The sequence below is a fragment of the Budorcas taxicolor genome, chromosome 10, assembly GCF_023091745.1.
Source record: "Budorcas taxicolor isolate Tak-1 chromosome 10, Takin1.1, whole genome shotgun sequence".
Classification (NCBI taxonomy): Eukaryota; Metazoa; Chordata; class Mammalia; order Artiodactyla; family Bovidae; genus Budorcas; species Budorcas taxicolor.
This window is the reverse complement of record NC_068919.1, coordinates 24,389,719-24,406,971: the sequence shown is the minus strand read 5'-3', so window position 1 is coordinate 24,406,971 and position 17,253 is coordinate 24,389,719. Positions and strand designations below refer to the sequence as shown.

Here is a 17,253-nt window from a genome sequence, read left to right as displayed (position 1 = left end):
TATATATATATACATATATATATATACACACACATACACATGTATATAGAAGATCAAAAGGGGAATGATTAGATAAAGTGAATATACAAAGTATTAATCCATTTAAATGTTTACCAAACCCTGATTTATATGTTTATATTTACACAACTATTGTCCAAAGTAAGGGAAACATAGCCAAGGGAAACTTTTGCAGTTATATTTTGATGGAAAGGATTATGGGTTCTTAATCCACCAAATCTATAACCATATAAAAGTATAAGTACACTTGCAAATCATGGAATAACATAATGACCAAAATTGTTGTTATAAACTATAGAAAATGATTTCCTGTCTTTTTCCATTACTGGCATATTATTAATGATTCTCAACATCTTCTGTGTTGAGAAGCCTATTAAAACATGGCTGTTTTAATAGGTTCCAAATCACTTCTTGAGGGAGGCTGTGCTGTGCAGCTTTGCAGGTTCCCTCATCAGGGATTGAACCCCAGGCCCTCAGCAGTGAAAACACAGAGTCCTAACCACTGGACTGCTAGAGAATTTCCCAAATCACTTCTAAAATATAAAACTTTTAAGAGATTATCTGCTCCCAAACCTTCAATTTTTCAGGATATACAAATTGAAAAAGTTAAAAGGATTTGCCCAAAATCCCTTAGTCATAGAAAAGCAGGATAAAGCACTGAATTTTCTAACATGTCTTACTAATTCTTACATTTTAACATGCTTGAAGTGCTAAAGTTAGCTTTTAGAATTTCATGCTCTTCTAGAGATGAGGATACTACAGGACTATAAAAATATCAATAAAAATACTATGGCTTGTGAACTGAGGATAATTTTTCTCAACATACAGGGGAAAAAAAGATAAACAACATTAAATAATTTCTCTAGTCATATCTAGCCTGGGAACAGAGTGGTAATATCTCAGTTTCACTCACCTTTTTTCCATTTCTAGAGTTAGCTGTCTGTACTGGTTCTATTCCCAAACAGTTCAATTCTGCCTTATTATTTTTTTTATACCTCTGCCATTTCTGTTTTCTGCGATCCTCCATATACTATAAGAGAAAAGTTGCAGTTATCCTAAAAGAATAAAACTTCTCTGGAGTAACTATTAAGGTACTAGTGTCTATTCTGACCATAATGCTTATTGTGTGAATAAAGGATTAATCCTAGTGGAAAACTACCATTAAGCAGACTTCTCCAAAAAAATTAGGTGTGATTATATACTAGCTCAGTGCCTAGCATTTAGTTTAACAAGTACTGGAACATTATTTTGATCCTCATAACGACTCTGTGAAATAGGAAGACTGAATATAATTACTCTTATTTTGCCGATGCAGAAACAATGACATAATATGGCATGCTTCTTCCCTCTCACACAGCTTAAATATCAAGGGAACGACTTTAAATCTAGCTGGATGGAACTGCCACTCACCGCTAGAAATCGGGGATCGACAGCGAACTCTGGATGACCCTGTAACCACATCTCCAGTTCAGCCCGGCGAGGGGCATCCTCACCCACGAGCAAAGTACCATCCACCTTATTGATGACAGGGATCCGGGTCTCCAGGTCCACATCAAGGTGATTAGGCTCTTCCATGCACTCCACCTCCAGCTGCAAACCCAGAATCCACCCCCATGAGCACATACTCTTATGAGTAGGGAGGGAGGGGGAGCAGAGCCAATGGTAGCCAGAAATAGTATCTTCTACTCCCTCAATCCCAACTGCCTTCATCAGTTACTGGGAACAGAAAGATTTTATCTAATCATCATGTTAAAGACTTTCTCTACCACTTACCTCAACTAGCTTCTTTCTGTTCCCTTTCTTCTTATGAAAAAGAGGATGTCCATCTCCCATTACTCCATTAGCCATCAACTTGTGCTTTTGGAATGTTAACTTCAATCCTTCCTCCTACAAAGACACCCAACCCATCCAAGATGTCACATAGCATGTTTTTAAAACAAAGATTAACTTTAGAGGGAATTAAGTAAAGGTCATCCTCTGGTTCAATGATGGTGAGAAAAAAGGCCATCTGACTAATGGGTGCAAACTAGAAATACAATAAGACTTATATATTTTTCCTTAGAAAGACTTCATTTCTTGACTCAGTGCCCCTCAGGTTGATTTAAGAGAAGCAGAATTTATCTCAGTAACACCCAATGCAGGGAAAAATCCCCTACCTGGTGTCTCAGAATTAGCATGGCAACTCATCACAGGGGCAAAATCCTGATATTCCTGTCATGTAACTAAAACATTTTTCTTGTTGAATACTTAATAACCATCTACTAGGGTTCATTAGGGAAGAGCATCAGGAAAAATAAAATTTCCATCCATTTCCCAAACAATACTGATTTAATTTCAGTAGGAATAATTTCTTTCTATTTTTAATAAGGCCCATAACACTTTAGTATCATTTTAATACTTTTCCATAATTTGATTTCAATTTTTAAAAACTAGGTTTCTAGGGTCTACAAGCAAGCCACTCAAAAGAACCCTTTTAATCTAGCCACTAGGAGATACAAGGGCTTCCCTGGTAACTCAGCTGGTAAATAATCTGCCTACAATGCAGAAGACCCTGGTTCAATTCCTGGGTTGGAAAGATCCGCTGTAGAAGGGATAGGCTACCCACTCCAGTATTCTTGGGACTTCCCTGGTGGCTCAGATGGTAAAGAATCCACCTGCAATGTGGGAGACCTGGGTTCGATCCCTGGGTTGGGAAGATCCCCTGGAGGAGGGCATGGCAACCCACTCCAGTACTCTTGCCTGGAGAATCCCCATAGACAGAGGAGCCTGGTGGGCTACAGTCTATGGGGTCACAAAGAGTCGGAGACAACTGAGTGACTAAGCATTCACAGGAGTCAACTCAAGTCAACATAAGATCCCTTCCTTTACTTTAGTGACTTTTCCTCAACGGATCTTTGTGAGCTCTAATTTCTTTTTTCTCTTCTGATTTTTAAGGTTAGCTGACCAAATGAGTTTAATATTAATGTTATGTTCATAAAACTAGTTAAGAAGAATTACAGCCTCCTTCCTCACTTCCCAGTGCCTAAATGCTCAGCTTACATCTTTGATCTGAACCGTAAACTCCTTCTCATCCATGCCTCGGCGAAGTTTGGTGAACTGAGCTGCTGCTGTGGTGACTGCAGACACTTCCTCCTCTGCCATGGAAGCTGCGCTGCTACTTCGTGGTGTGGGGACTGGAGAGTCACCATATTCTCCTGGAGTCAATGAGGGACTGTCCAGCAAGTGGTTCCCTGGCCCCAAAATTCCTCCTGTTACCATTTCCTGGCTCCGACGATTAGAAGGCCACTTCCCTGAGAGTACAGCCTGGCAGACGAGGTCAATACGGTTTATCAGGACACGATCCTGAGTGGGGGAAAAAGAAATCAATTAGTCATGTGATCCTGTGACAAGTAATTGCACCATCATTAAGATAAGTAAAAATTATATGTCAAAAATGAGGGAGGTAAGAGTAACAGAACCCAAAGTCGACGGGTAAGAGCGTCATGAAAAAACATGTACCACTAAACATAATCGAAGGGACCTACTTGTTCTCTGTATATGTCACTCGTTTTAGAATTTTATTTTTCATTGGAGGATAATTACTTTATAGTATTGTGACGGTTTCTGCCATACATCAACAAGAATCAGCCACAGGCATATGTCCCCTCCGGCTTAAATTGCCTTCCCACCTCCCTCCACGCTCTACCCATCTAGGTTGTCACAGAGCACTGGCTTTGTGTTTCCTGAATCATACAGCAAATTCCCACTGGCTTTCTGTTTTACAGTAATGTACATTAACTAGTGTTTCAACACTAGTCTCTCAAGTCATCCCATTCTCTCCCTTCCTGTGACCAAAAGTCTGTTCTTCATGTCTGTGTCTTCATTGCTGCACTGCAAATTCATTAGTTCCATCTTTCTAGATTCCATATATATGTGTTAATATATGGCATTTGTCTTTCTCTCTCTGATTTAGTTCACTTTGTACAATAGGCTCTAGGTTCATCCACCTCATTAGAAATGACTGAACTCTTGTTCCTTTTTATGGATGAGTAATATTCCATTGTATATACATAGCACAACGTCTGTATCCATTCATCTGTTGGTGGACATCTAGGTTGCTTCCATGTCCTAGCTATTGTAAATAGTGCTGCAATGAACATTAGGATACATGTGTCTTTTTTCAATTATGGTTTCCTGAGAGAATATGCCCAGTAGTGGGACTGCTGGGTCATATGGTAGTTTTAATCCTAGTTTTTTAAAGAATCTCCATACTATTCTCCATAGTAGCTGTATCACACTATATTTTCAGACTCCACATGTCCAGTAATGAGGCTGTTACCTTGGGCCACTCAGAAGCTCTCTGTCTTTCTTGTAGCAGCAGAAGCTCAGGGGTCATTTGTTCTCCATCTTCATTTGGGAATCCATCTTGGGACATAGGAAGGGACAGGAGACTCTCTTCATCATAGAGCTTTGAGCGGGACTGGTCAGCAGCTAGGGATCGATCACACAGAACATGTAAGCAAAGGTGGAAGAATAAAGTTACACAGGAATGGTATTGTATAGACTTTAAATAAAGGCCCTAAGAGTAACAGATCTCTATGAGATCTGATATTCTATCAAATTAAAATCTGAATCTAAGAAAATGCATTTAGAAAAGAAGGGAAATGCAGAGAGGGGGGAATGGGGAAGACGGCCAACAGCCTGTCACATGCACTCACTTAGCTTCTCTTCCTTCTCGTCCTCACTCTCATCAGTGCTGGAGCTGGAGCTGGATGAGGATGAGGAAGAAGAGGATGATGGTGACAGCTTGCTCAAGTCCAACTCAGAGTCTGAATCATCCTCATCCTCCAGTTTGACTGGTGGAACACTTCGGGAGACCAGAGGGGTAGTATCAGAGGGGGCTACTCGCATCTCATAGTCTTGTGGGGTTGGTCGGCTCCTGGCCACCACCTCATGCTCTAGCTTTAAAGTCAGACTCTCCAGACTGGGGACCTGGGCAGCTGTCTCCTCAGGTGGCTTTTCAACAGGAGCATCTGGGCGCAGGGGCAGTGGTGAGGCAGTGCGCGAGGTGTACTGCTGGTGGAGCAGTGGAGTAGAGCAGCGTGACAGGGATGGAGCTGGTGCTCCTGCCTGATGGTTCTGCATATAATTCATACGGGCAGCCAGGAAAGAAAAGTCTGGGTCCTGCATGATGTTGCAGTCTGTTTGGCTCACCCCGTGGCGGGCTGCCCCTCGTAGAAGCTCCCCGTCATGCCGAATGGGCTCCCACCACTTGGGCAATTCAGGACCTGGAGGCTGACATAATGCCAGCCGATCTTCCAAAAGAGGGTGGCATAAAACTTGTTCCCGTAAGCGCCGAAGCAATTCAATACGGTAGAGAGTCCGTGAGGCCCTTTCCTCAGTGATGGGCTCAATAAACAGATTAGGATCCGGGGGTTCTGCAGGAGATAAGGGTAGAAGAAGAAATGAACTAAGAGCTGGTTCTGTCACAATCCATGCCCACTCACTCAAGATCTTCAGTCTTGCTTACCATCTCCAGCTGCCGGGGGAAGGCGGCACACTTGGCGGCACATGGCCACAAAGCCATGGAAATATTTGGTAAGGCTTTCATCTGTTTTTTTGTCCAGTCGGGCAAAAGTACGGAAGCGATCCCAATGGAACTGCATGGTATCAGGGTCATACTCCACACCAAAGGTAGAAACCACTCGATAGAAATCAGTTTGCTCACGCCTTGTCCATCTACAAAGGGAAGACGAATAAGGCAATAGTGGTCAGAACCCAGGGACTGGTTACTTCTTAGTATGGCGTGGAATATTTGAACACACTAAAAATGAAAGTTGGCAGGGAAGTGGCGGGGGGCGGGCAGGGAGCCCCCAAAGAGCAGAAGAGGTAGTTTATAACAAGGAATAATTTAAGAATTAGCAAGCTAAGGGGGAAAATGATGCAAAAAACTCAATGAGGATGACTATGTACAAGACCTTCCCAGGAGTTACGGTTAAGTATGGTTTTAGAGGGGTTAAGTATGGGTTACAGGTGTATAACAAAGGCCAAAGAAGTGGTCCCTCTGTGAAAAGTGAAAGTATTAGTTGCTCAGTCATGTCCAACTCTTTGCAACCCCATAGACTGTAGCCCTCCATGCTCCTCTGTCCGTGCAATTCTCCAGACAAGAATACTGGAATGGGTAGCCATTCCCTTCTCCAGGGGATCTTCCTGACTCAGGGATCAAACCCAGGTCTCCTGCATTATAAGCAGATTCTTTACCGTCTGAGCCAACAGGGATGCCATAATCCTTCCTAAGATGCTTTTGAATATAGGGCCCATAGTTGAAGAGAAGTTTACAGCTTAGTCCAAATTCCCAGCCACATTTTACCGTTGCTGTTTCTCCCGCCGTGCAATTTCTTTTAGCTTGAAGGCTGCCTCACAACGTCGCCTTCTCCGATCCCCACGTTCTGCAGCCTCTATCTTCATCTGTTCTCTCTTATAGCTGCGCTGATAGGCTGTTACTAGGCGCCGAAGCCTAGCTGTCAAAGCAGAGCCTGGAGGCCAGAATAGATGGCCTGGCTGTTGGGTCACCTGGGCTGTGGGAAGCAAAGTAGAATAAACAACAAGTACAGGAAAGATAGTAGAGATAATACGGGTATTTCAACCCACCCAAAGGCAAAGCTCTCAGAAATCCCAGTAAAGGAGAGAATTCGGTCAATTTCCCAATTCCACCAACCCATACAAGTTGACTTAGAAATTTACCTTCATCTCCATCTATCACTGAGATCTCCTCATCCATCATCATCAAGGGATCACCCTAGAGAAGGAGAACCACCCCGCAGGATGGAGAGGGGAGGAAAAGGGGGTAAAATTGGCACTCTCAAATCACTTGTGTGTGTGTCCTTTTATGGCATCAAGGTATCAAGATATTTTTTAATGAAAGGAACCCTCACAGAAAACTGAAAGCAATCAACTAAAAGAATAAGAAAGTATAACCTGCAAAGTTAGTTCTTATCAATGTCTTGAAGACAGTGAGACTCAGGAATTAAATAGTCCAATAATATAGTTCATTGTCCAGCTTAGGTCCCACCTCCTCCAAAAAATTATCCCTGACCTCCCCTAGCTGGTGTTACAATCCTTTCCATTAATACTTTATATTCTTGATTGGTACTTTTCATTTTTTATTATAAATTAATCAGTATACTTCATGATTCAGGGAATTGGAAAATACTGTTTAGTAATACAGAAAAGCTAGACTCAAATGAAAATTCCTCACCTCATCATCTTGGTCCTTTGGGGGTCCCTGGAGTGGTTTGTATTCTGGATCTTCACAATCTTTATCAAAGTCAACCCTAAAATTATCCAGAGGTATGAGAAAATGACAAAATTGAGTTCTAAACTGCTTGATTTTAAAATGAAACAGCACATTTCCTTTTTCTTAATAGCTTTTTATTATTTAACCCATTTTCCCCCTCTGTCCGAACTAGTATCTACTTTTATTATTTCATTGGAATGAATGATCTATGCCTGCTTATTTTTACTACTTTGCTCTACTGAGCAAAAGGATATTACACGATTTGCAATAAATAAATCTAATTTCCTCTGTGGATCCTACACTAGGCAAACTGAGGCTGTGATCACTGAAGAAAAATCTTTCAATAATAAGGGACTAGAAAGGTATTCATGAACTAAGTCAAATATTTCACATGCCCCTCAGGTCTCCACATGAGAAGTTTTGTTAAACTCACTGGCACCCAAACCAGGGCAATACTGCCCTAGCTGGTGGCTCAGTATTAGCATGGCAACTCATCACTGAGGCATGGACTCAGGCAAAGTAAACACCCTTATGTGTCAGCTGACTAAAGGCTGAAGTTTCCTGAGGGTCTATCACACAGGTGGTAGGGGACTGTTGCATGGCTACCATCTTTCAAGAGAAGCAGTTACCCTCTCTGCTACTGTAGCTGAAAGCACTGCACAGAAAACTGAAGAGAAGATCAAATAAGCCATTTGGGAGTAATTTCCCCCCTTAGTTGCACTGTATGACAATGTATGGTTTCAGGCCAATTTATGGAGACCTTTCTGCTGGTCGCACTGTTTGTTAAGAATTTATCATTTGTGAGGATAACCACCATTAGGAATCCCAATGGATTCAGTCAAGGCTAGAGTTATGTCATCTCTTAGCACAAGCAACAAATATCCTTTGTAATGCAGATACAGCTTTAACAGAACTAAACATCAATGCTTACCCTTCCACTATGTCAGAAAAATTATCTAACACGCGATGCTCTGCTGCAATGGCTTTGTCATCTGGTCGGCCAGCCTTTTCCAGGAAGCATAAGGCTGGGTCTGCCCTCATAGTATTATATTTTTCATAGCCTTGAAAAGAAAGAGCCATAATTAAAGAAAATCAGACTCATTTTGCTTTTACGCTTACTTCGTATGCTGCTGGAATAAAAATGTGGGCTACTTTGCTCACAGTGTAAAGTACTCTGAAAATGTTAATTTGGACAGCTGTTGGGTTATATTAAGATACTTAATATTTCCACTCCAATTCAGAGTCATAAAGAGTTTTATCACTAGTTACCAAAAATAGGAATTTAATCAGTGTGTACAGAGAATGGTGACAGATTTACATAGCCATTTAACGGGTAATTTTTTTTTTTAAACGGGTAATTTTTTATCATCATTCTTACTACATAGGTGAGGAAATTTTTAAAGTCCAATAATTTAGAGCTAGGTAATGCACTTTCAAATAAAGGATAAGAAATTTGTACCTGCAAACAGGTACTCTGAATGGTGGATGAATGATGAACGTACTTCAGGATATTTGGACTCTTCTAAAGCCTCTGCACCTCACAAGTAAATCTAACACTACAAACGTTCACAGTTTTTCTCATCCAATTAAACTTGTCAAAAATGTGAATTAAGTGCCATTACTTTTATTTTATAGAAGTAAACAGAAAAGTATATTAAAAAAGAAATAATCTTCCAATTCACTAAGTCACTAGGCTAGAAGTTAGCACTTACTGCTTTTTATGTGTGGAATTTGTGATTAGGGAAGATTGAAAAGGGAGTCTTCTCCCTTTTTCTACTCTACTTCAAGCCAGTTTTTTCTACTGGCCTAAAAAAATTTTTTTTTTTAATTTTTCTTTCACTCAAGCATGGCTATTCACACCTACGTAAGAGTGAGTGCTGAATATTTAGACAAACAAGATGCTATAGAAACAGAACATTTTCAGCAAGGCACAGGAAAGCTATGCAAAGTAAACATGTTTATTATTAACAAGAGTAGACATGCATCATCTCCCCCGATTGCAAACCTTAACTTAGATACCACTGCATACAGACTGGTAGTAACTGATTAATCACAGAACAGATGGAAGACACCCTACCTTGCGATTTAACTATCCATCTGGTCTTTCCTGACCATCTATTCATAGGAACAGCTCGGCTCTATATTTCTGAGAACCAGTTTACCATTCAAACATAATTATTGGTCTTAAGTACTTTGCAAAACATTTCATCTGTGGACAAAACTCTATAACAGGAAAAGAGCAGACTAAGAGCAGACACCTACCATGCTTAAAGACTCCAATGAGCAGGGACTTATCAGCCTCACTGTCCCACCATGTTGTTGGAACCTCCAGCTGATCCACTACTGGGAACCATATGTCAATCTCACTGAAGGTGTAAGAGGCAGAGTCAGCACAGTGATGCAGGAAATAAAAGCAAACAATCTTTGGAAAGATTATTACAGGTATCTTCCTTTCTCTATTAATTTAAATAGTCCTACATCTGCCTATTTCCTTCCACTGGTATCAAGAACAGCTGTCCCCTAGTATCTGTAAGGGATTCGTTCCACCCCAGACACCAAAATCCACTGATGTTCAAGCCCCTAATATAAGATGGAATCATACAGTAAATTCAGCTGGCCCTCGATATCCCTGGATTTGATCAACTGTGGATCAAAAGGATGCAAAACCCAAGGATACAAAAGGCCAACTACACAGTACTGAAGACCTGATATACAGATTTTAATTACCAGGTATCCCAAGATAGTTAAGAGTGAAATAAGTAAACCAATCTATTCTGGAATAAGGCACAGCATAAGGAAAAATAAAGCATAACTTTACCTGGCAATTGCACCCCCTAACACCTTCTCTGCCTGGTCTCCAATAACCTCCTGTCTCAGATAATATAGCATTCGTACCCGCAACAGCACCCTAGAAGGGAGAGAGGAAGAACTGGCTCAGTAATAGTGCAGAAAGCGTGAGGTGGAAAATCCTTTAGTCTGCTAAATTCCATCCTTACTTGTTACACTGATGTTTTAAGTGCTTCTTATAACTCTCATCTTGAAACAGAGTATCAGGGTTATATTTCCGGATCCAATCTGCCTTATGGATATCAAAAGTGCTTTGTGACTTTACTTTTTTCCCCTTGCGTCCCCGAGGCACAGGGATAGACAGACCTGGGGAAGGGGATACATCGAAGACTTGGATTGAGAAAAACCCTTGGACCTGAAAAGGATTAGGTAACCTATAGAAAGACAAAAAGCAAAGACTTGATAATCACCTGAATGATTCTGCAATTCTTTTGTCTTGCCATTTTCAGCAGGGCTAATCAAGTCCCAAATGAAGCCTTTGATATTTTCATCCCCACGATAGTGTAAGAGACAGTACACGAGGATGGCCCGGCAAATTGTTTCCACATCTCTTTCAGTCATCCGTCGCTTGAAACGTCCATGGGACAGAATATCTCGCCATCGTCCCCAACTACAAAAAAATGCAATCATATGGATATTTTCCTAGGGACCCCAGTCCCTCAAATTCACACGTCCCAAATGGTGGGAGACAAAATGATCTTGGGAAAACATGGTAACAGAATAAATTTTTTCCCATTATCCCCTCTTTGATCATACCTTCCAATTTAAAAAGCGAACGAGATGTCTATCAGGAAGGAATGCACTACCTCTGAGGAAAGATGGGGTCTTACCCATATACCAGGAGATGCTTTTCCACCCGAAAACAGTCAGTGCGCCCATAGGTATGATGACGGTCATGTCGGCGAGAGCGTGGTCGCTCATCGTCTTCACTTTCCAAATCAGAGAATTCCACTAGGTCATCATCTTTCAGAGTGCTGAAGTGGCGGGTCTGTTTTCGTACTCTAGGTGTGTCAATCACCAAGTTATTCTATGCAGAGAACAGAAGGAGAAGTAACTCTTTTCACAATATAATCGTGGGAAAGGAATTAAAGATAATCAGACTGAAATAGCCTTGCATGTAATATCTGTAGATACTCAAAGATAGATTCTTTTTTGGACATGCAAGATAATCTACAGGGATTCAGAAAGCAAACTTAAGTGATAGTTATCTAAGTACTTTTTAGTGGCCCTCTATATAGAAAGCTTTTACAATGGCCTGTGATATACCATCATAAGCCAAGGTCAGCACTGAAGAATCAGAACAGTTGTAATGACTCCAGAAAGTAATGTGTTTCCTGCCATAGTTTTTCTTTGAAGGAAAAGGAAGCTCACCTTGCTATTGAGTAGATCCATGTCCAGGTCAGCCTTTTTGGCCCACTTTTGCCAAAAGTTTGGGTCATCCAGAGAAATATCAGTCCTATTTTCAGAAGCCACAAAGCTTGCCTAATGAGGAACAAAGAAGTACTAAAGTTGACTACACCACTTTTTTGAGTAAAGGGAAATCAGTATATTTTAAAACTATATTAAAAAAAAACTATATTTTTAAAAAAATATTAAATTCTAGAGATTCCTGTCTCTCTGTGCTAAAAGCCTCTAGCACCAACAGAACATACCTTGGCAAAGGTAGAACCCTTTCCTTCAGATTCAATGGTGATGGTAGTGGTTCGTCTTAACAAGATCTGGTCAATGTCCTCTTCACAAAACTTGGAGCCCTCATCATCTTCCTCCATTATGGCTGCATACGCTCCTTTCCTTAAGAGATCTTCAATCTCCTTCTTAGAGAACTGTTGGATCTACAAAATCCAACAGAAAGGTGAAAAAAAATCAGAGAATATTATCTAACCATATCATGATATGTTATTATATTTTAAGGAATAATCATTGAGAATCCAAACAAGGGGTCAGGTTCCTATACAAAAAATAGCTTTTGCCTCCCTTCATCACCATGACCTACTACAAATATAGCTAAAAATTAAGAAGACTCACTCCAGTAATGTTGCCATCCCGACCACTCATGGACTGAAGCACAGCTTTATCCAATCCCAACTTGAGGCTAGCCTTATCAAACATCTCCCTCTCGTAAGAATTACGAGTGATGAGACGGTACACCTTCACAGCTTTGCTCTGCCCAATTCGATGACAACGTGCTTGGGCCTGGTTTTAACAAATGGAAGGAAGGGCAAAGATAACAACATTAGAAGGGGTGGGGAGGAGAAGCATTCAAAATACTGATTTACATTTACAAAGCAGCCATGAGATCAACTCAACATCAGAAAGTCAATTTCAAGATGAAATTACTGCCTCATCATCCAGACCAGGTGTCAGCAAATCTTGGTCACCTATTTCTAAAGTTTCTGCTGAAACACAGCTCTACCCATTCATTTACATTTGCTCATAGATGCTTTTTGTAGTACAAGAGCAAAGGAGAACCGTTACAACAGAGACTGATTTGCACAGCCTAAAATATTAACTATCTGCCCTGTACAGAAAAAGTTTGATGACCTAACTAACTAAACAATTCCAGATTCTTGAAAAGATAAGACTTTCTAAGAGAACCTGATCCTGTTGCAAAACCTCTCAGGTTAGGTGATTAGCCCCCTAAGACAATGATTTCCTCTACCTGCAGGTCATTTTGCGGATTCCAGTCTGAATCAAAGATGATGCAAGTATCAGCAGCTGTGAGATTAATGCCAAGTCCACCAGCCCGGGTGCACAGCAGGAAGACAAATCGGTCCGAGTCAGGCTTGCTAAAACGGTCAATAGCAGCTTGCCGAAGGTTGCCTCTAACTCGCCCATCAATACGCTCATATAGGTACCTGCACGGGAATCACAGGAAAAAAGTTTAATCAGCTGAGCAGAAAAAGAGAAGAAAAAAGTAGGCTGGGATCAATACCAGTACCCCTGTATTGCTAGTTCACCAAAAGTTTTATCAGAAAGTTGAGAGTGAGAATCTTGAATACTTCTCTTAGCCAAGTCCTGGTCAACTTTATTTAAACCCAGGCCTCCCACTCTTTGCAGCTCTATAAGTACAAAGTAAACAGGCGAGGAATGACTTTTTTCTCACCTTCTCTGGATTAGATAATCCTCTAGGATATCTAGGCAGCGTACCATCTGGGAGAAGATCAGAACCTTATGGCCACCAGCTTTAAGTTTCGGAAGTAGCTTGTCAATAAGAACCAATTTGCCAGCTGAACGAACCATGGCCTGCAAGTGGAAGTCATGAGGTATGATATGGCAAGCTTCTCGAAACTCTGTTAGGATTTTTTCTTCTGCACCTGCCAAAAGAAAATCAGACCTGATGGTGAGATCCAGAGAAACACACTAAGTCTGCAGTTTATTTAACTGAGATAAGGAAGCAAAGAAAAGAAAATAACCTGACTTGATATCAATATGACTTGAAAACAGAATTTCAGCAACTCCCAAACCCTAAAATATCCTCAATTTTGTTAATACAAAATATTCCATATGAGTCAGGCTTAAGAATTATTCCAAGTCAGGCTTAAGAATTATTCCACGTAAGTCAGAGTAAAATATGTAAATATATGGAAAAGGACTAGAATATTACATGAAAACCACTATTACCACCATACTGCCATCCAAAACAGAAACAGCAACACAGAATATCAGTGAAGACAGAACAGAATTCTTAACAGCAAATCCTTTTTAACTTTGGAGATTATGCAGAGTCAAAGGGTCAGAAAGAACTAGAGGAAGATGTTCCACGTGAGAATGGTTTTAAAAAGAGAAATCCCCTCTATTTCCAAACTAGGATGGATCAGCCAATCCATCTATTGTTTCTGAGGAACACCATTTAGTAATCAAGGTAACACAGAAATGCAGGTGTTTCAGGAGTTCTCTCACCATTGATGAGATATGGGTGGTTGCAGCATTTCCGCAACTCCATCATTGTGTTGAGTAGATTCGGCATGTTAGTATGACCTGCCCCTTTGGAAAGAAAGGAGAAGTTTTTCTCCAAAATAGCCCGGTAGTATTTTTTCTGAATGTTGGTTAGCTCTACTTCAATAATGGTCTCCTGTTTGGGTGCCAGGTTCTTTTCAACATCTTCTTTGAGTCTTCTCAGCATCATTGGTTTGAGAATGGCCTGTAGCTTTTGAACCTGTAACCAACAGAGGAAAAAATAATAACATGAGGACAAACCTTCTCACATTAGATGGAAACATGGATATCAATGACAGTAGATATCTTCCCTAGTACAAATTTTTTTATTCTGCATTAGTATCGCATCAGACAACTTCCTACCTGTTCTTCTGTTTTGAGATCCCCAAAGTCTTTGAGGAATTCTGATTCTGATGGAAACTGTGACGGTTCCAAGAAATGAAGCAAGCTAAACAGTTCCTCCACAGTATTTTGCAATGGTGTTCCGGTGAGCAGCACTTTGTGCTCCTAGAAATGGAGAACACAGAAGAAAGATAAAACTCAGAAAGACTTCTGAAGTTTTCCATCAAGTATATAACTTTAGTTTCCATTTCTTTAACTGTAAAATTATGGAAATGGACCAGATTACTCTTACTTGCTGCCTCTTTTGATAAACACAAAATACTCAAGAATATTCTTGATATTATTTAACATCTTAATTTAATATCATAAGGCAATAAAGAAATATTTAGAACATGTTTTTTCCAATTAAATATGCCTCTCCACACTCAAGTCCCCACAGATATCCATTAATATGTCTCCCTCTAAGAAATGTACCTGTGTGGGATTAAATATGGCCATTGATTTTTGGTAGTTCCTCCTATCAAGATTCACCACTTGAACATGGTCGTGCTTTATAACTTGCTCTGACAATGAGAATGTAGCAGAAGTGGGTACCATGTGAGTTTCAGAGCCTCAAAGGCCTTGCCTTCCACCTTTACCCTCTTGGAACACTGCTCTGACTCCACCAGGTACAGAAGCAAAGTCAGGCCCACAGACGGGTGACAGACCACATGGAAGATGGCCTAGCCAACAACCAGTACCAACTGTCAGGTGCAGCTGTATCACTGACTCCTGGCAAGGCCACTGAAAGAACGAGATCACTCAGCCCAGCCCAAGTTGCTGAGCTAGAGAGTCATGAAAAACACAGTTGTTTTAAGTCACTAGGTTTTTGGATATTTTGTTATGCAGAAATAGGTAACTAATTTAACATCTCACCTCTTCACCCAATTGAGAACCACTAACCCACAATCATCTTCTAACTCTAAAATTTATATGAATTTTATGACTTTCAGGCTACCATTCCCATAGGCCACACCCACCACTGAATACCAAGATTCTGATTCTTCTCTGTAAAATTAATTCATATGGAATTAAGATTACTTAATTCTAGGTGTTTCTGGCCACAAGTCAGTGGGAGGAACTCACCAGGTCCATGTGCTTGAGACTATCAAGCAGTTTGCAATTACGGTTCTTTAGTCGATGGGCCTCATCAATGATGACACACCGCCATTCAATCTCACGAAGCTCAGGACAGTCTGACAAAATCATCTCAAAAGTGGTGATCAAGGCATCAAACTTGTATGCACCTGGGATGAGGCGCCCCTAAGCATGAAGGCAACAAAGTCAGAAAAGCCCTAAAATGTACTTCAATGAGAAGCTCTTCTGGACTACATATTCTGCATTTTATATTTAGGCAGGCCTCACAGAAAACACAAATTGCACCACCACCCACCTCTGCCACTGTTCATATTCCTGATAAACAGTGTCAAATCACTGAATCACTGCCTCCTCAACACACTCAGCTTCTTGGGAAAATCACAGACCTTACTGAAAGAAGCTGGACATTCTTGACTTTGCTGCATGCCTACCTCATGTATTTCAGCCCTATATCTTCTGTTGGTAAACACTAAAATCCACAAATGTTGAGCACTGCTGAAACACACAAGATAAAACTAAAAGTGAAACAGCTAATGTAGTATGTGGTAATATTGGTTACTACCTAAAAATGGACAAAAGAATCCAATTATCTTAACAAAATTAAGAGCCATAAAATGACCTGAATAAACTTGGGTTTCATACAAATAAAAATGGGAAACTAATGGTAGGAAAAAAACTCAAAATTCAATGTTAAGAAACCCTTTCCAAACTTATACAGAAAAAAGAAATAATCTTGATGAAAACTTCAGCAGACTTAAAAAAAAAAAAAGGAAGAAATGTCTTATGTTCACCATTTTATGAATCAAGGAATTAAAAGTAGCTAAATGAATTTCATTCTGGAAAATTATTTCTTGATGAAAACTAATCAATCCTGGTAAAACTATTTAAAACGTATATATTCATAAATAAAGTCAGAATTTCCACTGGATCAAAATGTTCACTGGATCAGAATAGCAAAGTTGGAAAAGTGTCCTGCATAAAGTAGACAACAACACCTTACATCACAGAGAGTCTCAATAAAAGTCTTTGACTCATATAAAAGCTTCTAAAATACCAGGTACTTTGACCTACTCTCTAAGCCATAGTATTTGCATTATAGGAAACTCACCCGTGAGTCTTTGCAGTACATTTCATATTGCTGTATCATCTGCCGGCTGGCCAGGCTGCCATGGTACACAATAGTGTTCATCTCTGTCCATGTGTTGAATTCCCGCTCCCAGTTAGTAATTGTGGACAGTGGGGCAATGACTAGGAAAGGGCCATGGATGCCCACATTATATACTTCCTGCAAGAAGGCAATGGACTGAATGGTTTTGCCCAATCCCATCTCATCAGCCAGAATGCAGTTCTGCCTGCCAATTCATCACAAAAAAAGAGAAAAGCATGTCAAAAGAGACCATCTTGTAAAAAGTACATAAAATGAACCTGTTTCTACAGAAAATAAATAAAAATAATCCCAGACTAAGCCTGTATCTTGTGGTCCTACTCTTCCTTACCTGTTATACCAATTAAAGAGCAGCCAGTTGACCCCTTCCAACTGATATTCCCGTAACTGGTTTCTGTTTTTATACTCATGTGACAACTCCAACTTCTTCCAGGCACTTGCCTGTGGACGATTCTAAAAAGTAAGGAATTTGAATAAATGGGGTGGAGGTACTAATGAAATTAGGTAAATTTACTGCTGCTAAGTCGCTTCA

At 40.3% G+C, this 17,253-nt stretch overlaps 1 protein-coding gene and 2 non-coding genes across 4 annotated transcripts in view; all 3 read right to left on the bottom strand.

The window, feature by feature from the left end:
* The window catches only part of CHD8 (chromodomain helicase DNA binding protein 8), a 37,048-nt gene that overhangs the window by 2,431 nt on the left and 17,364 nt on the right, over positions 1-17,253 (bottom strand). The window contains exons 11-36 of one of the 2 annotated variants that reach the window (XM_052646197.1): positions 17,053-17,174; positions 16,665-16,908; positions 15,545-15,721; positions 14,441-14,584; positions 14,042-14,297; positions 13,245-13,455; positions 12,801-12,996; positions 12,167-12,334; positions 11,794-11,973; positions 11,513-11,623; positions 10,972-11,168; positions 10,552-10,751; positions 10,291-10,447; positions 10,113-10,202; positions 9,557-9,660; positions 8,226-8,355; positions 7,256-7,331; positions 6,742-6,796; positions 6,368-6,575; positions 5,528-5,736; positions 4,716-5,435; positions 4,337-4,488; positions 3,058-3,360; positions 1,792-1,905; positions 1,429-1,608; positions 932-1,048 (exon numbers count right to left, since the gene is read on the bottom strand). In XM_052646197.1, the coding sequence (XP_052502157.1) occupies positions 932-1,048; positions 1,429-1,608; positions 1,792-1,905; positions 3,058-3,360; positions 4,337-4,488; positions 4,716-5,435; positions 5,528-5,736; positions 6,368-6,575; positions 6,742-6,796; positions 7,256-7,331; positions 8,226-8,355; positions 9,557-9,660; positions 10,113-10,202; positions 10,291-10,447; positions 10,552-10,751; positions 10,972-11,168; positions 11,513-11,623; positions 11,794-11,973; positions 12,167-12,334; positions 12,801-12,996; positions 13,245-13,455; positions 14,042-14,297; positions 14,441-14,584; positions 15,545-15,721; positions 16,665-16,908; positions 17,053-17,174 (4,821 nt within the window). The remainder of the gene's footprint in view (positions 1-931; positions 1,049-1,428; positions 1,609-1,791; positions 1,906-3,057; positions 3,361-4,336; positions 4,489-4,715; positions 5,436-5,527; positions 5,737-6,367; positions 6,576-6,741; positions 6,797-7,255; positions 7,332-8,225; positions 8,356-9,556; positions 9,661-10,112; positions 10,203-10,290; positions 10,448-10,551; positions 10,752-10,971; positions 11,169-11,512; positions 11,624-11,793; positions 11,974-12,166; positions 12,335-12,800; positions 12,997-13,244; positions 13,456-14,041; positions 14,298-14,440; positions 14,585-15,544; positions 15,722-16,664; positions 16,909-17,052; positions 17,175-17,253) is intronic. The other variant, XM_052646198.1, reaches the window with a different exon arrangement.
* Positions 2,105-2,213, bottom strand: LOC128054897 (small nucleolar RNA U6-53/MBII-28). The gene has a single exon (XR_008200044.1). It is a non-coding gene; the product is annotated as a small nucleolar RNA U6-53/MBII-28 (small nucleolar RNA).
* On the bottom strand, positions 7,688-7,797 carry LOC128054896 (small nucleolar RNA U6-53/MBII-28). Its single transcript, XR_008200043.1, has one exon. It is a non-coding gene; the product is annotated as a small nucleolar RNA U6-53/MBII-28 (small nucleolar RNA).